Consider the following 26,951-nt stretch of genomic DNA (forward strand, 5'->3'; position numbering starts at 1 on the left):
GACTTGACATCCATTTGAAAAATCGGCCATTTGAATTGAGCTGCTTGGGAAATGAGAAATTGGATTGTCTCCATTCTTGCAACGGGAGCAAACACTTCGTCATAGTCGGTTCCCGCCTTTTGCTTGTATCCCTTCGCAACAAGTCGCGCCCTGTACCACTCTATCTTGCCTTGAGCATTCATTTTTTTCTGTTAACTCCCATGTATTGTTGCGATCAATCGCTTTAATTTCCTCATCCATGGCAGTTTGCCACTTCTTGTCTCGCACCGTCTCTTCAAAGCTGATATTTTCAGCATCTGCCAGAAGACATACAAGGTGTACCTCATTTGCTGAAAATATTAGTTTTGAAGAGACGATGTGAGACAAGAAGTGACAAACTGCCATGGATGAGGAGATTAAAGCAATTGATCGCAACAATACATGGGAGTTAACAGAATTACCGGGAGGAAGTCAGTCCATTGGTGTGAAGTGGGTATTCAAGAAAAAAATGAATGCTCGAGGCAAGATAGAGCGGTATAAGGCGCAACTTGTTGTAAAGGGATACAAGCAAAATGCGGAAATCGACTATGACGAAGTGTTTGCTCCCGTTGCAAGAATGGAGACAATCCGATTGCTCATTTCCCAAACGGCTCAATTCAAATGACCGATTTTTCAAATGAATGTCAAGTCGGCATTCTTGAATGGTGTGCTTGATGAAGAAGTCTACATTGAACAACCACCCGGGTACATGAAAATTGGAGAAGAGAAGAAGGTACTAAAATTGAAGAACTTTACGGGTTGAAGCAAGCACTGCGAGCATGGAATACTCGTATCAATACATATTTCAAAGAGAACGGGTACAAGCAATGTCCCTACAGGCATGCACTTTACGCAAAGAAGAGTGGAGGTAAAGTGATATTTGTTGCTCTTTATGTCGATGACCTTATTTTTTTGGGTAACAATGATGGGCACAATGACACAAGAATTTGAGATGACAGATTTGGGCTTATTGAAGTTTTTTCTTGGTTTGGAGGTTAAATAAGGAGAGACGGGTATTTTTATATCACATGAGACATATGCAAAAGAGATTGTGAAGAAGTACAAGATGACAAATTGCAACCCGATATCAATACCAATGGAACCAAGTGCAAAACAACATACGATGAAGGAGAACGAGTAGATGGAAATAGGTACCGGAGTTTGGTAGGAAGCCTTCACTATCTTACATGCACAAGGCCATATCTTTCATTAAGTGTCGGCATTATAAGTCGGTTCATGGAGGAGCCGATTTATTCACATTGGAAGGCGTTGAAGCGAGTGCTACGGTACATCCAAGGAATAGTGTCACTTGGGTTGTTCTACTCGAAAGCAGAAGATTACAAGTTGGTTGGTTACTCTGACAGCGATTGGTGCGGAGACATAGACGATCAAAAAAGTACATCGAGTTATGTATTCTTTATGGGCAACACAACATTTACTGGGTGCAACTGAATATGTGGGAGCATCTTGTGTGTATGTTACGTGATATGGCTTAGAAATTTGTTGAGCAAGATGGAGCTAAAACAACTGGGTGCAACTGCGATTCAAATTGACAACAAATCAGCAATTGAATTGGGAAATAACCCAGTGAACCATGAAAGAAGCAAACACATTGACGTTCGTTTTCACTTTATCCGAGATTATGTGAAGGAAGTGTGGAATTGCTGCATGTGGCAAGTCAGGATCAAGTTGCGGATATTTTTACAAAACCGCTACCGAAAGTACTTTTCGACAAATACAAGAAGATAATTGGCATGACGGATGGTAGAAGCATTTAAGTTTATGGGAGAGTTTTGTTGAATAAACATTAAATGTTATTTTCTTTGGTGGGTTTTAAATCTAGAAGCTAGAGGAAGAATGAAAAGTCAAGAGTCTTGTAGATGAAAGACCAATAGTTGTTATAGGAGATAATGACGTTTTTATGACTATAATTAGTTCTTATTATTTCAGTTTTAGAAGAGCATGTGGCCAATAGTTGTTATAGGAGATAATGACGTTTTTATGGCTATAATTAGACGTTTTTATGGCTATAATTAGTTCTTATTATTTCAGTTTTAGAAGTGAATGCTTATAAATAGATTGTTTTTTCTAGTGCGAAGATGCAGAGAAAAAGACATAAAACAGAGAAGAAGTAGAAAAGTGTTTTTTTAGAAAAATAGAGTGTTTTGTCTCTCCCCTCACCCCTCACCCCTCACCCCTCACCCCTCACCCCTCACCCCTCACCCCTCACCCCTCACTCACTGGAGAAAAAATAGTGTGAATGAGATTGGTTTTGCTTTTTACCTTGTTTCTCTTCCCTTATACCAATGAAAATTTAGTTTCTTGTTGAAAAAATGAAACAAAAAATCTAATCGCGTAGCATAAGAATGTACCTATAATAGTTTGGGTTCTTTGGTTCAGCTTCATTGACAAGCTCAGCTGCTTCCTCTAGATGAACCTCAATTTCTAACGTCGTTGCTCCAAACTTATCTGACAAAGGTTGAGCTCGTAGGACAGACGATTGCAGCAAAACAAATTTCCAATAGCATGATTTAGCTTTTGCAGCATCAGCTAGAGCTTGCCACTGTAAACCAAAAAGAAAGTAACACTATATTAAACACCCATCAACAAAAGATATTGCCAATAAATCTTATTTAAAAAAATTAGCAACTTTTCCACATGCCTCTTTTTCATATGCACGCAGATGTTATTTTCATTAATAAGGCTAAATACATATACTATCGATATTTAAACATAAGAAAATTATTTTTTCTGGGACACTAATGGGGGAGAGGCAGAACTTCATCGACAAAAATGGAGCATAGTCCCAGCTGCTAATTGAAAAGGAAGACCTCAGCCTGAAACATCTAAAGAAACACAATCTAGGTTGCAAAATGGGTTTGGAGATTCCTTCTCGAGTCTGAAGTTCTAAGATGCAAAGTTAAACGGAAAAAAAAAAAAAAGAAAAAAAATGGAAACAGAGTAAAGACAGTTCACTAAAAAAGAAGTCACAAGAGTGGCAAGAGCTCGTGGCCATTCATTGGAAATTCGAACTGGAAGCAAAGATAGTTGGTGAAGGCTTTGTCAGGTTGAGCAAGAAGATGAAAGACGCATTCAATTTTTGGAGGATGTATAGTTAGGTCCCTAAAGGAATGAATGTTTTTGAAGCCTTCATCTGATGGTATTATTGACTATGAATCTCACCATTGGTAGTTGTTGAGAGGAAGGCCTCTAACTAGAACAATAAAACCTATATCTTTTCTAAACATGAGAATAGTATAATCAAAAGCTACAGATACTTGCAGTCTAATTTTGTAAGATGAGGGCGTACATCTCGAACAAAATAAGTACAACCAAATATTTTTGACAAAATAGGGAACCAAGGTTTTATTTGAAATAGAATATGATAAGGAATGTCATCCTAAAAAACAAATGAAGACATGTGATTAATCAAGAAGCAAGCCATGAAATTGCATCAACCCAAAACTGCTTTGGAACATGCATGTGAAAGGATAATGCTCTTGCCGTTTCAAGGAATTGTCTATTCTTTCGTTCATAAACTCTATTTTGGGATGGAGTATTGACACAAGATGATTGACGAAGAATTTCATGCTTACACAAGTACGACCTAAGTGCTTTAGAAAAATACCTACCAGCATATTTGCTTCTCAAAACTGGAAGGGAAACATTAAACGGACTTCTCATTTAGTACGAAAATTACAAAGGTCAGGAAGTAATCAAGAAGAAATCTTCATCAAATAAAATCAAGTCACATGAGAGTAGTTATAAACTGAGATACGAAATATCAAAATTTAGATTTGGATAAAACTGGACAAGGACCCCAAATATTGAAATGAACTAATTCAAAGGCAACACACTTCATAATTCTCCCCATGAGCAACAAACCTAAGTGGTTGCTCCATATACACTTTCTCCTAAAGATTGCCATAGAGAGACATTTTTAATGTCAATCCAACGAACCATAGATGGATTGAGTCCTCAAATTAACCACATTAGATATCACTGCAAGCTCTTGTTGGACCACTGGTCAATCACGGGTGTAGAAACACAAAATCTAATCAAAATCCACAGAGTCAAAACCTAAAGACTACACAAACTCTGAAAAATAGATCTGAAAGAGTTCCTAATAAAATATAGGCGTACATGGAAGCCCTAAACCAACAATAGTAAACTTATAGTTAAGGATAAAAGACTACCAAGCTGCAATGTTCACACATACTGTAACAGTTTTCTCACATTGACGTCTGTTGCTATTCCAAAAAACGTTTTCCTTATTACTTTTATTTTTCTTCACAGATATTTAGTAGTTTTTTCATTGTTAGCTGACTTCAATGGTTGATATTAGTCTTTTTCTTGACTACGTATGTAGTTAGTAAAGTTTCAGTTTCTCATGTACAAGAAATATTGATCCTTAGATTGTGATGAAAGCAGCTCAAATTTCAATACTCTTTACCTGGAAAAGCATTGTTCCATCGAGAATTTCAGGAAGTCTATATATTTCATAGTTAGGTCCCAAAGCTTCAGCTTTGATCTTTTGCCATTGGTTCACAAGTGCTTCAGCTTCTTCAATCGACATCAGCTTGAGTGGAGCAGTAATTGCAGATAATAATGGCACATCACTTCTGCCTGATAAAATCCTCCCCTTCCTCATTAACTTCAACAAAAGCTTTTTAAGACTACTAAGATTTGAACTCCTCTTCATATTTGGAGCTATAACATTATCTGTAGACAAAGCCTCATCGCTGAAAAGAGAGCTGGTATTCAGGCTTGTTTTATGTGGGGTCCATGTAGGAACAAGATTCATCTTTATCATCATGCTCGTTAGCTTGAAGCAAGCAAAACTGATACATCCAACTACAAAAAGAACTTTCATGTTCTTGACAAGACTGCCCCTGACCAGCCATAATTCTGAAATTTTCCATTTGTTTATGCGAAGGTCCCTTTTCAATTGAACTGATGATGAGTTGGCATCAATTGTTTTTTTGTCCGTTCCTAATTGACTTGGCAAGTTAGTAGGTGTTAACCGTCTAACAATGTTCCCAAGATTTTGTGAGGTACTCAAATTAGGAAAGGAGTCCTCAACATCCCTCCACTCTGATCCAGAAGAAGAGGATATGGGCCTGTTATTCGTGTGAACTATACTCTGATGAGAATGGTTAATTTTCTTCTTTGCTTCCGTTTTCTTCTCGCTGCGGAAAAATCTAGTCTGCACAAACATAGAAAAACGAAGTTTCCTCTACCAAGTTCAGCATACTTTTTGATTAAGATAGTGTTAATTCATCTGATCTAATGGTATGAATCTTACCAACGTCAGAGAGCAATCCCGCGTATCTTTAAAGACACCAAGGACAGTATCCTTCAGCCATATTTCCTGTTCAAGTTCAACAGCCTTTTAGAAATGAAAATATTATAAACATCAAGAAAAGCAGATCAAGGACAGTATCCTGGACACGAATTGCACAATATCAGAAAAGTGAATATGCCTCCAAGCTACTATCAAATATTGTGTATGTCAAAAGTTCCCAAAGTTCGTGTTTCAACCACATCAAGTTTGAAACAAACGATTTATAAGAATAGCTTAACTGTAGCACTTCTATTTCCAACTCAAGTGTATAAACATAGAAAAAAATGAGGTTTCGGGTGCATTGGTCATAGACATAAGCAAACCATTGACAAGTATAGAAAATCAAGCTGTAAATTAGGGCTTTATATTTGGGAATGTTTCCTTGTAGGTTAATTGTATTTGGTCCTCATGGTTTGGAGAAAGTTCAAATTTAGTCCCTAATGATTTAGAAGTTAGAATTGTGCCCTCATGGTTTCAAGACATCTCATAAATCATCCCTATGGTTTGATAAAACCTTCATAAATAGTCCTCATGGTTTGAAGGGAAATCAGTCTTCAACACAATACGGTGATCAACCCCCCTTTTGGTTGAAGCCTTTCAGGAAATCCAAACACGGTATCATATTATCATATTCAGTTAACAAATCTCGACCCTCAGATGGTAGCAATCTGTCTCTCATCTTGCTTTTGTTTTCCTCTTCATCATTATGTTCATGTGTTTCAAGTCTCGTAACTCAAATAGGATTCCCTGATCAAGCCAACATCTTCAGAATGATTTCAGCTCTCATCAAGGATGGATCGCTGATAACTTGCGAAAACAAGTTATTTGGTACTTGAAACTAACCTATTGAAACCCTCAACGAAATGTCTATGCATCCAAAAGGGCATCCATTCAAGCTTATTATTCATAAACTCAGCATGTGGTATTTAAGCGTTGGAAGTCTGTGCATTTGAACTTCTAAGGTATTTGCTAAATTGTGATATTTGTGCATCAAATACGCCAATGAATGCAGCGTCGAACATTTTCAGTTCCTTGCACAGGAAAGAAAGAAGGAAAATGGAGGAATTTGTGCGAGAACAAAGGTACACCAACGGATGTTGTGCAAGAAAAGCATACAGATGTGTCGAGCCAAGAAGAATTCCTTCCCACAAGGCAAAAGCACTAAACACAAATAGGGGGCCACGTCATACTGAGACCAACTGGCAGAAGATCCTAGCGTTCATATCATAGTGTGTGCTCCCATAACAGAGTGGCAAACCTGCACCTTGTCCTTTTGGTCCCCTTACGCATGATATTCGGTGCGTGTGGAGATGAAGGATGTGCGTGAGAGCCATGCTGAGCTTTGTCTATTCATTTCTCCGCGAGAATGGATAAGGGAGGGGGGTTTCCTGAGAGTTTTTAGAGAGAAGAGGTTTTATTCCTCACCTTCCTATGGAGTCGCCAATGCAGGTCTTCGCTAGAAGGGGAGAACGCAAGGAAGGAGTAACATCCCTCCTTGTCGCATTCGAGAGGAAGATCACCATTGATTTATTAACTCCGCCCGTTGTGGGCCCTACAACTACTCTCTCCTCTCTTCTCCCCTTTCTCTCTCCATTTTTTTAACATGATTTTTTAGTTTTTTTTTATATTTCATACAAAATATATAAGAAATACAATAGTTTAACTTCTTCCTAAAATTCAACTAAATCAAATGGACAAAAAGAGAAAATTTACCAATGATTGATATGTGTTCTCGGCATTCTTTTTCTCCATTCCTGAATTTGACAATCGAGTAGGCATAGCTGGTTTTGGATTCAAAGTAGACTGATGAAGCTTTTCAAAAACCTCAGAATCACTGCACTGGAAACATAATATCCAACATTTGAATGACTGAAGTCTAAATAATCAAATTTCAGCACTTTCAGACAGGTAAATAACATGGAATTATTTTATCGAAGTGCATATGTAATATTAAAGACAATTTACCTGACCAAGAAGAAAAGCACAAAAAGCCTCCTCAAGTTTCAAATCGACTCCCTCTGATGCTATCAGACATTCACATATAGTTTTTGCTTTTTCAATCTACAAAAGAATAGCATAAGCAATAGTAGTGATTAAAGGAAATATAGAAATCCGCTCTTATGTTTTTAGTGACTGTTATTCAATCATCTTAATGCACAAATATTTTGAGAAATGTGGTATGCATATGTGCAAATAACAGAACTTCGCTATTAAGCTATGGGTTGATCAGATGCTCAAATGAAATTACCAAGTCTGTCTGCCTGCTTGAAAACCCAAGGGCAAGATGAGCTTTGAAAGCCATATAGAAGCAATTAAAATCAACCACAACCCTTTGATTCTGTGACTCAATTGATTTCTTGTTCTTTCTTATAAAAGCTAATTCATCCCATGGAAGAAGATCAACCAATTCTGCTGTCATTAGCCTACCAAGAGCTTGGTTTAAGAAGCATGGCCAATCTTGAACCTGACACGATGTTTCCACATCAAGACCTTGTCTCAGCAATTCACGTAACGCTGCAATTGCTCCAGCTCTCCGTTCAGTATTGGTGGGTAAGCTTGGCATTCCCAACAACTCCAGTGTGCAAGCAGGTGCAAGTTCCTCCAAAGATTCTTCAATCTGAAACCAGGACAAGCAAAAAGTCTTTGTTTTGGTTGTTCTTTTATAGGAAAAATGTTTAAAACCAAATGACATAGCAGATCAACCATCTATAAAATTTAGAAAATGTAACATTTTAATCATGAAGTAACAAAAACAATATAGAGGGGAAACAAAAACTTGGAATGCATAATAAAACTAAAATGGTAAGAACATGACATCCCTAAATTGTTTTACATCCCAAAACATCTTGAAAATTTCCTGGTTACAATCCTACCACACATTTTTCATATGAGAAATATGAAAGATATTTCATTAAGAAAAAATAAAAACTAATTGCATGTTTTTCAATTTTTTAGAAAAGACTGCCAAATTTTCATGAATTTTCGTAAATGCTAATAATGCTATCTGAGGTTGTTTTAAAATGTTACAAAAGTTCAAGTAAACCAGTCCATCAACTCCATTGCACTATTAGGATCTATTGTCAGCACATCGTGTTTAAGGCTTAATCCATATGTGTATAAGAATACCTGAAATGAAGAATGTAATACAACAATAAAGGACAGTACAACTAAGGTATTTACATTGTCAAAACATCGTGTTTGAGGTTTAATCAGTATGTATAGAAGGTCACAGCTAACTTCCCGTGGCGGCTGACCTTACAGAATTGACCCGCATGGTCACCATAATGGCACATATGTTCATGAGGTACTATGTTGGGAGGGACCTAGCACCACCGGAGGATCACCAACTAATCTCCAATGGAGTTTGACTTTACAGGATTGACCCTCATAGGCACCATAGTTGGTAGTCTTGGATAAGTCAATTGTTCAACTATACCGAACACATTAGTGTAAATGTGTTAGACTGAATGTTGCCATGATTTCAGTTAAACGTCACGTATGTACCAAAACACGTTAGTGTAAATGAGTTAGAATGTTGCCATGATTTCTGTTAATGCCCCATATGTATCAAAACACATTCTTGTACATTTGTCAAGATCCACATGTATTCAGTATCATAATTTTACATATGATTGCAGCTCCAACCACACCAAAGAGACTACTTATTGAGTATTCTAACATTCACCCAGGCTTCATGCTTTTTTTTTTCCGAATAACCTAAATGTACAAAGAGTGACAAAGGCATTCTTGCTAGCCATGGTGACAATGCAAATCAGGAGTCTCAAGATTACCCTTAGTTTCAGCTATTTCTAGGCATTCGTTTTAACTCCTGTAATTGTCCTAAATACCAATTTTTTATTTAAGAGGCTTTGTAATTTTAAAATTATTTTTACAAATTTCACTCGTGGGATCTCAAACTCAAATTTTTTTATTCCATTCCCTTGCATATTCCTTTCCCCCTTACCGCGGTTCTTGTGCCCATGATCACCTCAAAGTTAGTAGTAACTTGAGTTTCTCGACCACTGTCAAAGATTAAGTTATTGGTAGCCCCACAGTCTACAAGGATGACGACTTCTTCATGCTTGATTGTTCCTCTCACCTTCACCATTCCCAGGGTAGAAAACTCCACCACCTTGTTCCTCTAACCTTCACCTTCCATTCAGTTGTCAAATAAATCTCCATCCAAATTTCCTTCTACTCAGCACAATTCCTCTGATGCTATCTCGTCACTCACAACTAGAAATCTCAATTCCTTGCTTTCACATTTTTTACCTACAAAGAACTTCTCATTGCAAACACCTTTCTTTTTTTGTGACTACAGTTGTGTATCAGTTAGGCACTTGTAAGACAGTTGCCTATACTGGGTAGGTTGAGGGCTAGCCAATGTTATCGTGAGAATGGGACGCACAACAATCACCATCATTAGAGTCTTTGTTAGCATGTTCTTTGTGCTACTCATCAACGTAGTACTAGAATTGTTTGGTTTAAGTAACTTACTTGAGCCCATCCCAAGGCCATATGGGCATGGTCTTATCCTTTGTCATCTTCATCATGGCCTCTAAGCGTAGGGGTTTGAAGCATAGTACTTCAGTACAAATTTCATCCTCCAACCCTTTAGAAACATTTCCTCCATTACTTCCTTGGAAAAATGGTAAAAAGGCCCAAACAATGCATCAAAACATGCCCAAAAGTCAGCAATTGTGCTCTCTTGTCGATTGGCTAGGAAGCAAGAACATATGGAACCTCTTGCGATGGCCAGAAGCGGTTCAATAACCTTCTCTTCAGGTCTCTCTAGTCTTCAAATGGGTTCCTTCTCTCAGCCCAATGGGACCAATGAAGTGCAACTCCAATAAAATTGATTGTTGTTACTGTCTCCTTCTCTGCCTCTGATAACTGATGTATATCAAAACGTCACTTTGCTCCAAAGAGTCAATCATTCAGCTGGTCTCCATCAAGCACTAATACATCAACCCTTTTGAATTCATGTATGACAATTCGTTATTATTCGATTTTGTCTTCTCGATTTTTCGTCCTTGCACTCCCTTTACTGCTTGTTCATCCCCATTCTGCCTCAAGTGTCTATTTTTTGTCCTAGGTCCCTCTTTATGTAGAGAATTGTGTTCATATTTCAGTAGCTAAAACCTTTTAATTATCATTTGTTATCTGTCGGTGGTCCTCCATACTTGGGAAGAGCCTCCTAATATTTCTATTCATTTTTGCCCATAAATTTTTCTAGCTCTGGGATCTTATCACAAACTGATTACATACTTTTCTTCGACTCTCCCTTCGTTCTTCAAGTATGCATTGTGACATGCTCCTCATCTTAACCGGGATGATTTCTCTTATACAACTTTGTAAGGATCCTTCTTACAATGATATAGTTAGTCAATAAAGAATGAGATTCCAAGTTTCAGCAACCTTTCGAGAGGGTGGGTCTCTCCCTTTTCATATCCAGACTGGTATGACAAACTAACAACAAAACATGAGCCTCGACAAAAGTACCATCCAAAATATAAATACTAACAACGGGCATTAACTGATGAAGTGAATATTTCCATCTTTGCCCTCCTAACATACACTTCTACAATTAGGGGCCTCACAATTTATATCAGTAAGCTAAACTATTTATTTTCTCTACCAGAATGAAATGGATTCAGAAGGTAGGCAAAAGAATGTATTGTGGATTGATTCAATAAAGACTTTTTTATGAGACATTTGGAAGGAAAAAAGTTCGATAATTTTGTAAGATAAAAGCATATTACGGGAAAAGAGATTTTCTTTCATGAAACAAGTGTCAGCTTCATGGCGCATTCTTTCTTTATATCTTTGCAATAGTTCTTTATTTGAAATATGTACTCATGGGAGTCCTTTTGTAATCTAGGTTGAGTTGGTTGTTGTGGGTAGGTTAGGTTGATGGTCTTTTGAAATTTTGTTACTTTGTTCATTTTGGATAAATAGACTTAACTTGGGTTTTACTATTGTAACTTTTCACTTATCAATGAAAAGGTTCTCTTAAAAAAAAATTCTTTTGCATTCTTTAACAATATCTTGTACAGACCACGAAAATGTTAGTATTGGCCTATTGGGAGCCTTGGGTGAGCAAAGCATTAGTAGGTAACCAACTCAAAGTAATGTCAATTTAACCTTCCTCAGTAATGTACCTATCATTTTCAATCTAAAAACACGGATCAAATATGAAATTACGAAGGTACTTATTCTCGCAAATGATCTACCTCTTTTCTACAATAACAAAACTATTATTCCAAATACAAAAAATACTAATTATGGATAGAAAGAGAAGAAGCTGAATATTCCTCCCCTTTTCTTCAATAATGAACATACCATTTTTGATCTATATACAAGAATACTTGTTCTAAACTTAACAAATACTCGAATGACAAATCCATAATCCAAAGTGAAAACCAATTCTTACACACTGAATAACAAAGGAGAGAGACCAAAAATGAAAGAAAACTGAAGAGTGAGAGTGACCTTTACATTGCTCGAAATCCCTATTCGTTTTCAAAATTATCAAATTTTATTGCCAAGTATTGTACTTCAGAACTGTTCACTAATTCAACAAAAATTGGATTTCTTCTCAAAAACACTCTAGATATTATATACACAAGCTAGAAACCCCCAAGGGGGAAAGAAAATATACTATCACAGAGAAAAAACGGTGGTCGGCCAAGTCAAGGTACAAGAGTCTACATGCATAATAGGCGGAGCATTAAATTTCCTAACAGTTTATTAGAATACAAAATTGACATAATAAAAGAACTGGACTTTCACCTGAGATAACAATTTTAGTTTCCGAAGAGATGTTTGACCTCTTAGTAGATATTGAGCACGTGCCAGAGCTTCAAAACCTTGAGACACCGTGTTCTTCTCAAAACCAATCTTTGCAATTGCACACTTCAAGAAAGCACCTAATATAAGAATAGGAAGTATAACAAGACTAAAATAAGAATGGGGTGTTCCAGGAGTCTTGGCCTACTGTCCATAACAACATACCTCTGCTAATACCATGGAAAGCAGTATATCGTGCATATAAGGCTTAGCCAATGGACATTGAATAACTGTCTTTCCAATGTCGAGCACTATTTTTGCTTGTCCAACCTAAACAAATAGGGAAGAAATAAAAATTACATTACTCATCTTTCATCTATTTCAATTCGTCTCACTCCAAGATGAATAAAAGGAAAAGATAGAACTCCCTTCAGACTAAAATCAACAAGAAAGTGCTTCAGCTTTTTAAAAATTCAACCAACGTTAGCATAAGAAATATTAAAAAGAGGTTGCATGCTTAAGAAACAAACAAGAGAATCAAACTTTAGGGGCAAAAATAAAATTACTCTAAATGCAACCTATAATTTAACAACTGAACCTGGAAATGTTTAAGCTACAAAATGTTATTAAAAAAAAAAATTAAAAGGGTATAACATGAATTTCCCGAAAAGGTGAGTACTATGCATGTTGAACTACCTCTTGAAGAAGGCAAAGAGCACCTGGCAACCAAGCCCAAGGAATTCGAATGGAAGACTTAGGTGGGATGTTTTCCTTCATATTACCAGCATAATGTGGTTCAAACAGAAGCTTATCTCTCACATCCATTAAAAGATCCTGCAATATCCCAAAATAACATTGTATAAATATGAAGAGAACGCTTTTCTCCTGTTTTATAAAATGATGAAGTACAACTTAATATGGCCCCTCAATTATAAAAGGACTAGCAGGTGAAAAAATAAAGACTAAATTATTAAAAAAAAAAGCTCCTAAACTTTGTCATTTGTTTCAAAAATTCCCCTGTTCTTTCATAAGTTATAATATTATCCTCCACCTTTCATATACATTTCTTCTCTAAAAAAGAAAGGATTTCTGGTAACTCCACGTCTCGATGAGAGAGAAAAATTTGGTAGGAATAAAAGTTGAATGAGGATGGATTTTGTAATTCTTCTTTCAATCAGTACTCCCCAAACGTCCCTCACTTCGTGCCATCTAAGGAGGTGCATTCCACATTTTTCTATCGGCCATCTATAGGAATTCCTAAAACATATCTCCAAAAAATTTATTTATGTGTGCCAGGTTATCCACAAAAGAGTCAACTTGATTGAGTATTGAGGAAGCTATCCAGTTTGATTGGGCCTCTATATTGCATTCTCTGTAGGAGGGTGGCTGAGGATCTCGACAATATTCAAGGCAGGGGCTGCTACTAAAAATCAGTCCATCAAAGACAGAATAAAGAAATTTTCCAAAAAGCTAGACCAAGAATCATTAGAAAGAGGAAGATCAATGGGGGTCGCATTGTCAATAAACCAAATTTCCTATGATGAGAGTAAAAAGAGAGCATTCCATAACAAATCTCTTCATCTTTCCTCAAAGAAGATTTCAAAAGTTCTATTTTTCCTTCTTAGAAAGGAAACAATTTCATTGAAGCTATGGAATTTACAAACAAGAGAAACTCATCCAATGAAGTCTCTTTTATTTATATATATATATAAGAGACAATTTCATTATATTTGTTATCAATAATGCTTACAAAAGACCTTACCAATTTATAATGAGGGATGCATGACTACCGGAAGTAAAAATATCAAACAATTTACACCAAGAAATGACATGGTAAATGACATTGTCAAAGAGTCTCGTATAAGTCGGTGTCTTCTCCATGATTACTCTTTGATTTCTTTCTTTCTATAGATTCCAAAAGAAAGATACGACGAGATTTGTCCATGACATAGTTTTTTCATTCTTGAAGGGGTGGTATGTTAAAACCACATCCAATAATTCTTTTACCTCCCTAGGAAAAGTAAGGTGTCATCCAACGATATTGAGAATCTTTATCCATAAATTATAACTATATGCACACTGCACAAACAAGGCTCCAATCAAGATCGTGGGGAAATTTGATGAAGATATCGTCCTTTGTACATAATGATATGTAAAAGGACATGAATTCTGAGACAATCTCATCTTCGTTAACTTATCTTCGTCTTTGTGTCGATAGAATTTTCATGATGGTACTATTTTGTTTCTTTGAGGCCATGATGTGATGGAAAAATCTGGAGTTTATGTCACCCTCTTCAAGTTATCTTTTTTTAAACTTTTGTCTCCAAGATTGCTCTTCCTTTGCTGCCAACAAAATGAGTTCAGCTTTCATGAGCTTCTTACGTGTGTTGAACTAATGAATCTATGTCCCGACCTGCCACAGAAAGGTGTGTTCTTCCACCAGTATTCTATCGTGGGCAAAAATTCAATGTGATCCAACCATATTCTCAAAACGAAAGAGTGAGAGGCCCATGCAAAGTACAATGGATAATGATCCAATGTACCTCTATTTAGTCTTCAGACATCAGCATTACTAAATTTTTCTAGGAGACATTCAGTAGCCAGAAATCAATCGATGAGCATCATTGATTTGTCAAGGTGGGTGGGGATCTATTGTTCGACCAAGTATAAAGACCATTACTAAGGGGATGATCAATGAGTTTATCTTTTCTTATGAAATTAATAAAATGTTTCATGCCTTCGGTGACTTTTCTGTTGATTTTCCATGTGCCCATTGGAAGATACTGAAATCACCGGCCAAATGCCAATTTCTTGTGAAAAGGCAAGAGAGGTCCAGTAATTCCTACCAATAGAGGGGTCTTTCTTGGTATCTACAGGGGCCATAGATCCTTGATATCCAAAAGAATGTAACCGTTAGCCAAAGGAATATATGTGGTTATGGTGTACAGACCTTCAGTGACTTCAGAGATGATCGTAGCTGGGTCATTCCACATCATTAAGATCCCCCCGATGTTGCGGAGGCATCCAAAGATTTCCAACCATTATGTCTAGCACTCCAAAGGGATTTAACAATCACTAGAATTCAATTTTATTTCTGGAAGAATGATCAAATTTGATTTGAGGAGGAAGGTTTTGATGAGGGCTCTCTTCTACTAGTCTCTCGAGCCTTTGACATTCCAAGAGATGATAATCGGAAAAGGTTTTGGCCACCCGATTGGGAATTTCTGGATTTATCATAATTGATGTTTGAGAGGAGGCCAGCAATCTCCCCAATTAGTTTGCACTGTTTCTTGGCTGTAGTGGATTCTTTTTTTCCGTGATGAGACTGCAATGAAGTACATGTGGTGTTCTTTCAACCATGGTGCCAGAATTCTGATGGTTGTTGGTGTGAGGGTCACCGAAATCGGGATGACTTTTTCTGCCTTTGTTTCATTCGGTTTTTCCTGAAGTAGAGTAAAATATTGTATTTGAGAGGATAATCTCTAGCGATGAGAGAGAGAGATTGGGTGTACCTGCACTAGGGAGGGAAAAAAATATCTTGCTTGGAGGGTATAAAGAAACTATATCAACAGAAACGGAGGGAAAAAAATTTATATTTCCATCCTTGACACCAATTTCTGCTGGGATGAAGCCACAAATGTTTTCCTCAACTTCAATTACAGCAGCCAAGCAATCAATAAAGTTAAGTGTTTGGGAGGAAATACAGATCAACCACCAAAATGTTGCCCTATAGCTTCAAAGAAGGGTTATTTCCAATATATCAAAGGTAAATTCTTCATAGAGATCCATCCTCCCTATAAATTCTAGATGGGAATTTGTTATAGGTCCAAGTCCAAGATCGAGTTATGGGTCTCTCATAAGTGAAGGTAGAAGGTGTTTGTGTGGGTGAAGAAGTAGAACTCTTCTTTAGACCTATTTTGAATAGTTGTAAGGCTCAAATAGAGGGAACCTTAATACCTCTAAGTTAAAAGTACTCCGGACTAAATTGAGAATCTTTTGCTACCCTCTTCATTGATGTTTATGACTAATTATACAAGTTGTATAACAATCATTGATACATCAATGAAACCATGACTCAATCATGGAGGATTATAATCCTAAAACAAAAGAAATAACTATGAAAGTGGAGACCTGGGAACAATGACCAGCATTAGTTGTTACACCAATGGAACAATGACCCAACCATGAAGGATCATCCTTCTAAAACAAAAGAAATAACTAAAAATATAAATGAGAGTGGACTTCTTACAATACGGGAACTGAAAAAATGCATGAAGAAAAATTCAACCAACAACAAAAGATAGTTTGAATTGGTCAACCTTCAATTATTCTTCTTTTACATGTCATCGTCAGTGGATTCCATACATGGCTGCTTTTTTTTGCCATGAGTGTAATGTGTGTACATTTGTAGTGGCATTGTATCAGAATGCTTCCAACGGTCAATTTTCAAATGAAGATCACCAAAAAAGACCCCACTTTCCATCAAATTCAAATCAAAGAAATCACCATCAATCTTTATCAAAGTCTTGTCATCCAGAAATGGATTAATTGAAATTTCGGACTGGAAATAATTTTGTAATGTGATCTACAAATCCTTCCAAGAGTAGTGAGCAAGCATCCTAGAAACCACCAAAATGGATTTAAAGTACAAAACCACCACTTTTCTCTCTTTCCTCACCCAAAAAGAAAAAACCTAAAGAAATCACAATGGGCACTGCTTTCAAATGATCATAACTTTGAAGAAAGCTAGAATCCTGCCTGATCACTTCCACATAACTTTTTAATTTTTGCTTGGGTTTTCACCAATAACAGCCTGTGACGAAACAACTTCCTGAATCTGAGTAGAAGAAATAGGTGTAGAATGCTTCAACTCCCCCCTGTTTTAAGAGAAATTCTCTTACCATCTCCAAACAATAATTCATCTCTTCTAATCAAAACCAGCAGTAACATGAACATTTTTTTCTTCCTCTCGAGGAAGGCCAAACGGCACATTAAAAGTACCAACCAAGGGAGGATCAAAACTTACAAACGAATGGTCCCAAAATCCTCCATAAATTTCTTATGAAAAAACGAGTGTACTGGAAATTGCAATAGTTCAACCAAGGAACATCCAAACCAACGTATAAGAGAGAAAGAAAGAGGAATCTGCTCAGCAATTTGAAGAGAGACATAATAATTGGGCAATGGAAAGAGTTACATTAATGATAGTCTACCACCTTTAGAAATAAAGAAATGCAGCCAATTTAGAAGTTTTCTTTCTACTTTCTCAATTTGGAAGGTATTTGACAATCCCTTGTGATGTGGAGGTCTTTTTGACCATTATTCAGACGGGACACCCCTATAGGGATGTGAAGGCTATGTTGTGGATGTATATAATCCGTGCCTTCTTTTGGGCATGATGGAAGGAAAAAAACCAAAGGGCGTTCTTGTACAAATAGCTCACATTTTATGGGTTTTTTAATCACGTTGTTTATTAATCAATTTCTTGATGTAAATTGTCTTCGTTTCACATAGTTATGCATCCTTTTTATCAAATTGGGAGTGCCTTTTGTAATCATCATGTGGATTTACCATCCTTTTGTAAATATCATACATCAGTGAAATGCTTTTTACTAATGAAAAAAAACAATTGCATGCCAAGAGGAATTAAAATTTTCATAAAGAGGAAGCCCCAGATAAGTGTTAGAGAAATTTCCCACCCCACAATAAGACTTTCCAGCCCCGTGTTCCAACCACGACTCATCACAATTCACCCTTACAAATGCAGAATTTTGACGATTGATGTTCAGCCTAGATGCTTAAAAAAAACACCAGTGAAAGTTGCCTTTTGTTTCAAAAATACTCCTACTTTTTTCAAAAGTTGTAACAGCATTCTAGATCTTTCATAAACGTTCAAATATACACTTGCAATAGAAATTCATTAGAATGTTGGACAGAGAATCAACTTGCTGGTGACCTAGAACAACGTCTGGTGCTAGAACACTAGCTTGTATTAAGTCTAAAAGAACGTATTTCATTCTATTGACTTTTTGCCCAACATCCTAATGAATTTTCTAGTTCAATAGTAGTTTCAATACATTTATGGATGGTCAATGGTAACATTGCAACTTTTGAAAGAATAGGAGTATTTTTTAAACAAAAGTGCAAAGCTCAAATATATTTTTTTATAATTTAGCTTATTGTTTTCCTCTTTGGGAGGAGAAAAAATTGTGTCACAAGCAATTGCAAACAGTTTATATGAAGGCTATCCCTACCCATTAGAAGCCTCTAACCAAATTCTTAGATGCACCATACATTAATAATTCACTAAGGCAATTGGCTACCAAGATGAAAAGGAAAGGTAAAAGAGGATTGCCTTTCCATTAATGATGATAGAGAAAAATCTCCACGGTACAACTTCTAATCCAACTTCTCCATTTTAAGCCAGAACACTTAACTTTCAAAATTTCATCTAGAAAGTCCCAATCAAATTTATCAAAAGCTTTCTCCATATCAAGTTCAATGACCACCCCTTCTTTTTCAATCAAACATCTAAGAGCTCATTGAGTGAAGGGGAGGCATCCAAAATTTGACGACCTGCCATAAAAGCCGATTGATATTCCAAAATCATTGAAAGCAAGAAACTTTTCAATCACTCAGATAAAATCCTAAAAATATCTTGTACATAAGGCTAATGTCAATGATCTCCCACAGACCTAGCATCCACCTTCTTGGGAATACGTCAGATATAAGTCTAGCAAATATTCAAGTGTTTTCATTCATATGAAACTACTAGCCATGATAACTAGAAAACCGTTCAACTCTAAACCAAATGTTGGCAAAGAAAAGAATCAACATGTACTTCAACCAGTCAACATAAAGTCCCAACCTGGCGAGATGCAATGGCATCAACGGAGTAACCTTCTTCGATTTCAACGTTTCTTAATTCCATCACCGATTTAACAATCTCATCTTTTTCCGATTTTTCTGGGACACCAATAAGCTGCACAATGAACGTTTGTATCTTATAACTAATTGAAAATATATCATAAAAAGGTGAGCTGACAATGTAATCACGGCTTGTTCAAGTCATTAAAGCATAAACTTGTAAGACTAAAGAAAATAAAAAGGCACATATCAAACATAATTCATCAGTTTATCAAAACACGGTTAAGGGTGAGCAATATAGCAAAGAGCAAGGATGAGATATTTACAAAAAAAAAAGAAAAGAAAGATACAAGTCGCCCTATCATTTGAAAGGTCCAGACCTTGAGAGATGTTCTATTTGCTAACTCAAGATCACCCTTTATGTTTAGTGATTGCAAGAGAAGCTAGTTTTCACTTATCAATTCCTTGTATCATTCAACCAATGAATTAAGGATGGTAAAGTTTTCTTTCATATTTTTCAAGACTTGTTTTTATACTTGTAAGTGTCTAAGCTAACTTGCACACACCTCAAATATTCTCAAAGGACGACTGAATAGCATCTAGAATTTGTTGACAAGAAACCTCATAGAATATTAAATCCTAGGTAAGCAGCCATCATGGCTTGAATCTATTCCCTATAAGCCTTTTATTATTTTTATGGTCTTTGTTGACCATAAAGCTAACACAATGTGGTTTATTATTGTAATGCCCTGAATAAGTTAAGTTAACCCACGAGAAGACTAAATGACCTATGGAGAATCTGAGAGACCCAAGGTGGTAAATTCAATGCCCTAAGAAGGTTTCTTGAGAACTTAAGGTCTTTGGAAAAGGATTGGAAAGGAAAAAGTAAGTATAAATGGCAAAAATGCCATTTTTATAATTTTTAAGGAACTTTCCGGATTTTTAATTCCTTACCAAGAAGGAATTTCAAGATACTCAAGAAGGGGAAACAACCAAAAAAACCTTAAAAAAACTTTTAAAAAATTTTGTATTTTTCTGAAAAAAATAACAAAATAATTTTAAAAAAGTGGCAAATCACTAAAATACCCCTGAACTTTGAAATATTTACGAAACAAAAAGACCAGATTTACAACCATAAGGGCAGCCTGCATAAAATCGAGGATATCTCAAAATCCAACCGTTGATCTTCCCCGAATTTTGATATGTTCTAGAAGACACAGAACTCATCAAATCCAACGGCTGCCATTCAAAATGAAGGTCGGCCCTTGATCGAAGAAGATATTTCCGTCAAAAATTTTAGAAAATTAAACTTCAAATTAGAGGCGGTTCTAGATGTTTCAATATCGGTTTAAGCTCCCTCTATAAATTATGAAGTATGGGGGGTCATTTGGAGCAAGAAACATGAGTTGGCAAGCCTCCCATCACAAGTTATAAGAGTTTTGTTTTTGGATCTCTCCCTCTTGGATTTCTTCTAAATTCGAAAGCTATAATCCACTATTTCCCTATGAACTTGTTCTACACCTTCTAAATAAGATTGCCGACAACTTTGGTGAAGAAATCGAGTGGTGAAAGTGTCTCTAACGTGTTTACCCTATACAGTCTGTCATTAACGAGTTTAAGAAAAAACTTGAATTCCCAATCCGAGGTTACACACGAATTCTGCATTTCTAACCTATCCCATTCAGTTCCTACACCATCAAGGAGTATTTGCATAGGAGACCTTGAAGAACAACCTCAAGAGCATGCCAACCGAAGGAAATCGTTTTCAGGTAAGATTTGGGGGTAAATTTGAATTTTTTACCTATGGTTCCTCTGGTTCAAAATTAAGCATTTCATTAGTTTTAGGGGATTAAGTTGAACGTTTTTTATGAAGAAAACGAAACCTAATGAGGCCTAGATCAAGCTGCCCAAGAGGATCGAGTTTCTGCGTCTTGGTTGACTTGCAAACCGAGGTTTTGACTCCAAAATTAGCCACGATCACGTGAAGTCATCCCTTCAAAATAAATTTGTAAGCTTGAGGGAAATATAAGGAAGAAGTGTGAAGAAATTGTGGCCTGAAAGTGTCCAAATCATTCCAACCAATAAGAAATTCCAGTCGGTTTACTTCGGTGAGGAAACAGATTTTCCATCGACTATGAAGGCCTATAAGTTGAGCTACATTGCAAGAAAAGGTAAGATGTTTGTCCCCATCTCTTCCTTGATGTACCATCTTTAAGTTCCACGAAGAAATCAAGGGAAGAAACACTTTGAAATCAGTTGGAGAGGCTGATTTTCAGATGGTGCGCTCGTCTATTTTCAGATGGTCAGCTCAACTTCATATTTCCTCTTGGTTCTCAAAATTAACCCCCTTCGAGACCCGTTCTCATGAAATTCTTGATGGTTCTAGAAATTAGACATCCTAACAAAGCTATCAAAGAAAAATTGGAGTAATCCGAGTACCGAAAGCTCGAGAATCGAGGCCCCGAACATCGACCAAAAGGTAAGTAGCAAATCTGGACTTTTCTTAAAAAAAAAATACTTGTAGGAATTGTTTGGATTTCAACGTGAACCTTAAGTTAAGTATGAAGGATTATGGAAGAATTCAGTCAAGAGTCGTGAGTTAAGGACCTAAACCGAGCATTTTTTTTTTTAGAATCAAATAACATTAAAATAACCCACTAAATGAATTCCGCTTCCCATCAAATTTTAATGCTAGTCATAATATGACACGTTAAGGTTACATATGAAAATTTGGTGGTCTTTGGATAAGGATAAGTAGCTATATCAAGTAACGGTATAAAATGACCATAATGCCCCTATGGTAACCTACCTTCGGTTCATGACCCAAATAACCTCCAAAGGTTATGAAACTTTATAAGAGGCATTATTTTATGATGTCTAGGGATTATGTAAAGTTTTAGAACCAAATGAAGGCACAAGACCAAATGAAGAAAATGACTAATTTTGCGGATCCCAGGCTTCAGGGTTGTTCTCAAGCAAATAAGCTTCAAGCTTACTTCACAGGAACATTAGTCATCTCCATCAGACCTTATCCAAATTAATTTGAAATTGGAATAGTCAAAAAAAGGTCAAGTTTTCATGTGATCGTAGCCCATAACAACTTGAATACTTCAGACAGGGTGCAAAGAAGATATGGAACAAGGAGGTTCTCGGTTGTATTTTCACAAAAATGAAACTAACTGCTAACTGAAATTGTTCTCCTTGATCAGATGGAGGAAACTTGCTCTATTACATCAGTTATAAACACACAAAAAGCTCATGGAAACAGAAATTATTTCGTTGGCAGCAAAGGAAGAGCAATCTTAGAGACAAAATGTAAAAAACGATGACTAGAGGAGGGTGTCATAAACTCCAAATTTTTCCATCGTATCGTGGCTACAAAGAGATGAAAGAGTACCATCATGGATATTCTATCGACACAAGTCAAAGTTTAGTAAACGAAGATGAAATTATCTCAAAATTTGTGTCTTTTTACATGTCCTTAGGCGATGCCCTCATCAAATTTCTCCATGATCTTGTGTGGAGTCCTATTGATCAACAGCAAGCTGCCTCCCTCAAGGTTACTTTCACCGAAGAAGAGGTGGGGAAGGCGATACGGCACCTGGTCTCCAACAAAACTCCAAGAACGGATGAATTTACCTCATTTTTAAAAAAAATGTTGAAACTTTTTGAGAGCCGATATTATGCGAGTGTTTTAGATGGTTTGAGAAGGGGGTTATCATTGGCAACCTAAACGAAACATACATTTATTCTCAGAGAAACTGGATGCCCGTCCTATCACAGATTTTCACCCTTAAGTCTTATGAACTGACTATATAAAATCATAGCAAAAGTGTTATCAAAACGTCTTAAAAAGGTTCTCCATTTCACAAATACTGGACAACAAACAGCTTTTATAGAGGTTATTGGTATCAATGTTAGCATGGGGATTATTGAAGAATTTGCTAGCATATACGGTTGTAAAAGGATGAATGATTGAATATGTATCTAGGATTCCCCTTAAAAGGAAACCATAAATCTTTTTCCTTCTGGAAGACTATTATTGAAAAAGTAGAGTTGTCAACATGGTCCATGTTATACTTCAAAAGGCGAAAGGCTCACCCGAATACAAACCACACTAATCAACCTCCCCACTTACTATATGTCTCTCTTCGAAATGCCACAAAAAGTGGCTAAGGATATAGAAAAACTATTCAGGAACTATCTGAGGAAAGATGACCCAGATCTTGTTCGATGGAATATCACAAACCTCCCAGCAGAAACTGGAGGACTCGGTCTATTTTCAATAAAGAAGAACAAAGCTCTCCTTGCAAAATGGATATGGAGATATCATCATGAAGAAAATGTCGTGTGGAGAAAACTTATAAAGGCTAAATATACTCCTACATCATGCAAAAATCGACCCCCTCCATCTTCTGCCAAAAAAGTCATGGAAGTACATAGAGAAACATCAAAACCTCATCACCAACCAAATTCGCAATAGGGTGAGTGATGGAGAAAGCAAATCATTTTGAACCAACCCATGAATTGAAAACACCACGCTAACCCAACGGAATCAACTTTTGTATAGACTCTCTCATAGCAAAAGAGTTACGATCAAAGAAACGTGGAATGTTGTCAACAAATTCTGGGACCTAAAGCTTGGTAGGAACCTAAATGATAACAAAGCACGAAATGGGCCGAATTAAGCCTAACAAATGAAGCAGACTCATTAACTTGGCTTCTTAGGGCTGACAGGGTATTCTCTACAAAATCTTTGATGATGGACATGGGAAAAAAGTACAAGCAATAAATCTCACACTAACGAAGATAGTATGAAAAGAAAATCACCCTAAAATGTTGAAGTTCTTCCTTTGAGAAATAGCACATAGAGCCATTAACACAAGTGAAAAATCTTCAAAAAAGAATACCCTACCTGACTTTATTTTAAATTGGTGTCCATTATGCAAGAAAAAAAAATGAATCACAAAGTCACTTATTTATGCAATGCACATATACTCAGATTTCTGGACAACGATTCTCAATATCTTCGGATGGCATCTCACATTTCCTAGAGAGGCAAAAGATCTATTGGACATGGCTTTAACGTCCTATCTCTTCTAGAATACAAAAACCCACTATGGAAAACCTCATCATGCCTTTTTTTTGGAATCTGTGAAAAGAAGGAAATCAAAGAGTATTCGCAGAAAAAACACATACTTATACAAAGCTCTTCAACAATATTGTTTACCAAGCTATATCTTGGTGTAAACTGTCTAATATTTTTACTTCCTATAGTCATACCTCCATCCTTATAAATAAAGGTCTTTTTTAAACATGATGGATATTACATCCTTTTCTAGATTACAATTATTAATAAAATGGACTCTTATTAAAAGAATTAACAAAAATACTTTTTCCCCCAAATATTTGCCTCCTTTGCGACTAAAGTTCTGAATCCAGTATCCACCTCCCTTCTGCTTACAAGGGATGGTGTTTCGTCCTGAATCTTTCAATTCGGCTTGGTGTTCCCCTAGAAATATAGCCTTTGTGAGCTTCTCTCCGACTGGTGGTTTAAAGAGAAAGCTAAGATTTCGTGGTTGAATGCTTGCAGAGCTATTCTTTGGCCTTTTGTGGAAAGAAAGAAACAGCAGATTATTTTCGGATAAATCTTCCTCAAACAATTTTTCTTTTGAAAGTGTACAGTTCATTGCCTCTAATGAAGTGTTTTACACAAATCTTTTTGTAATACACGGTGAATGCTCGACAATCAAGATAGGAAGCCTTTTATTTTTTTTGATCCTCCGTTTTAGCCTTAGGGATTCCTCATCCCTAAGGTCTTTAGGCTGTGTTCTTCCTCTCTTGTTGAATATTTGATTCAATTGAAAGCTTAGGATAAAAATTGACTCACATTGTCAAATTATGGCTTAAAAATTGATGTTTACTCAATAATTAAATAAAAAAAGCATATTAAAAAAATCTAGGTACCAAGAGGGGACAAGCAGGAAAATCCACTTTCCTTTTGTTTTCATCCTTCTATCAAATACCTTCGATTGTTTACATGAAAATTATCCCCGAATTCAGTATACTAATCAGAAGTTCTTGGATTGCATATAACATGTAGTGGCATTGTTTCTTTAAATTAAAGGCTAAATTAGTGTCATGAACAGAAATTTATCCTCCAACAATCTCCAGAAACTAAAACTACGGCCAAACAACAAAAGATCAAAGGATGTATCCATCACCATCTAGCATTCGTTGCTAAACACTACACTGAAAAGGGAACTGATTTAGCCTAAATAATAAACGAGATAATTCTCATAGAAATATAACCCAAAGGATTTCGAATTGTTCAATAGAAGAGACTAGCCCTCTATTAATAAAGAATTTAACAACAAAATTTGAAAAACTAGAGGAATTCAACAAAACTATTAAACTAACTCACTGCAACAAAAACAAAAATAAAAATAAAAATGAAAAACAGGCAGCGTGACAAATTAACCAGACATTTATGCTTCCAATATTTTCAAGCAGGGCCGCGTCATCAATGCAAACAGGATAGACCACAACAAAGCTAAAAGCCTTTGTTATTGCATCAACGTAAAATAAGCAGTGAGATCATTAAACCAAACAGAGGGCAGGCGAGATGCCTAGAGAATCACCTGGTAACAAGTAACGTGGAATTCAAGTGTAGCGGCGGCAACATTGTGGCCTTTGTCGTGAAGAGTGGAGATACGAGCTCGGGAGTTGGTTGCGGAGTCAATGCTAACAGCATTCAATCTCCAATTCCAAGAGCTATGGCGAGTGATAAGAAAACCAGCCGCTTGCCTCGAACGCGAACCAATTAAATCCCCATCACCGCCTCGAATTCCGCCAGAGCTCGAAGGGGCTGTCACTCCGCCAAATCCCTTGCAAATCTTGGTCTCTTGATGAAACCCATTGCTCGATTTGTTGGAATGAAACAAGCAAAGAAAGCAAAAGGAAGAAGGAATTGCGGGAAAAGCACAGGATAAAGCCATAATTCAATCTGCATCTGTCACACAGCCAAAACAATGCTTACGGACGAATCAAAGCTCATAATCTCGCAGTTGAATATGTCTATGGTGAAGGAAATTGTAAGAAACATATGCCTTTTGCATCAATTGGGAATAGATTAGAGCCCCAACACTGCATTGTGTTCATTATAGCCGATCTGCTCTGTTCTTCACCGTGGAAATTTCCCTTTCGCTTTTCTGCAAGCCTTTCTCTTTTCAGTTGATTTGTTCTTTTTCTTTTGGTATCTACTCGTTTCTTTTTCTTTTTTATCGCTCACGTTTATTATTATTATTATTATTATCATTATTCTTGTTTAACTGTCACAAGCTATCCGATTTTAAGATTGGTAAAATTATTTTTATTATATTAAAATTTACTCCAAAAGAACATATTTTAAATTACTCAAAATCAAGTTTGTATTATAAAAATTACATATAAAAACATTTTCATTGATTAAGAATATGTTTAGAAATAATTTTAACATTCACAATAATCATTTTAAATATTTTAAATTTCTGGTACAAGTACTAAAAATATCCAAATAAATTAGTTACAAGTAATTAAAAACCAAATTCCTTCCGACAATTTAACCTATAGATTCTTTATTTTATTTAAATTCCTTCGACCTTGATTAATAAAGTGTAAGGTCACCTAAGCTAATCTAAAAAATAACACAAATTTTTAAAATAATTTAATGAATTAGATGAGTTAAATATGTTTAAAAAATGACACAAACAATAATGACCACTTAGGTTAAAATATATATATTTTTTTTTTTATGAAATTCTTTTTGTTAAGAATGAGAAATAGAAATAGAATTGAGATCAAAAGTATGATCTTCATTCAGGTTTACCACGTTTAAATAGGATACAAACTATCAACTAATACCTAAAAATAGAAAAATATATATCTAATTAAA

At 36.1% G+C, this 26,951-nt stretch overlaps 1 protein-coding gene across 2 annotated transcripts in view; it reads right to left on the bottom strand.

The window, feature by feature from the left end:
- Positions 1–26,262, bottom strand: part of LOC111438873 (plastid division protein CDP1, chloroplastic-like) — a 40,882-nt gene extending 14,620 nt beyond the window's left edge. For both annotated transcript variants that reach the window (XR_002709726.1, XM_023076698.1), the window contains exons 1-11: positions 25,660–26,262; positions 19,020–19,133; positions 12,848–12,985; positions 12,377–12,481; positions 12,155–12,277; positions 7,611–7,979; positions 7,328–7,423; positions 7,076–7,201; positions 5,324–5,389; positions 4,472–5,224; positions 2,391–2,581 (exon numbers count right to left, since the gene is read on the bottom strand). Coding sequence is in view for 1 of the 2 variants with exons in the window: in XM_023076698.1 (XP_022932466.1) it covers positions 2,391–2,581; positions 4,472–5,224; positions 5,324–5,389; positions 7,076–7,201; positions 7,328–7,423; positions 7,611–7,979; positions 12,155–12,277; positions 12,377–12,481; positions 12,848–12,985; positions 19,020–19,133; positions 25,660–26,016 (2,438 nt within the window). In the remaining variant the exon portion in view is untranslated. The remainder of the gene's footprint in view (positions 1–2,390; positions 2,582–4,471; positions 5,225–5,323; positions 5,390–7,075; positions 7,202–7,327; positions 7,424–7,610; positions 7,980–12,154; positions 12,278–12,376; positions 12,482–12,847; positions 12,986–19,019; positions 19,134–25,659) is intronic.
- Between the last annotated feature and the right edge of the window lie 689 nt (positions 26,263–26,951).

Source organism: Cucurbita moschata, unplaced genomic scaffold (genome assembly GCF_002738365.1).
Source record: "Cucurbita moschata cultivar Rifu unplaced genomic scaffold, Cmos_1.0 Cmo_Scf00083, whole genome shotgun sequence".
In the NCBI taxonomy this organism is placed as follows: domain Eukaryota; kingdom Viridiplantae; phylum Streptophyta; class Magnoliopsida; order Cucurbitales; family Cucurbitaceae; genus Cucurbita; species Cucurbita moschata.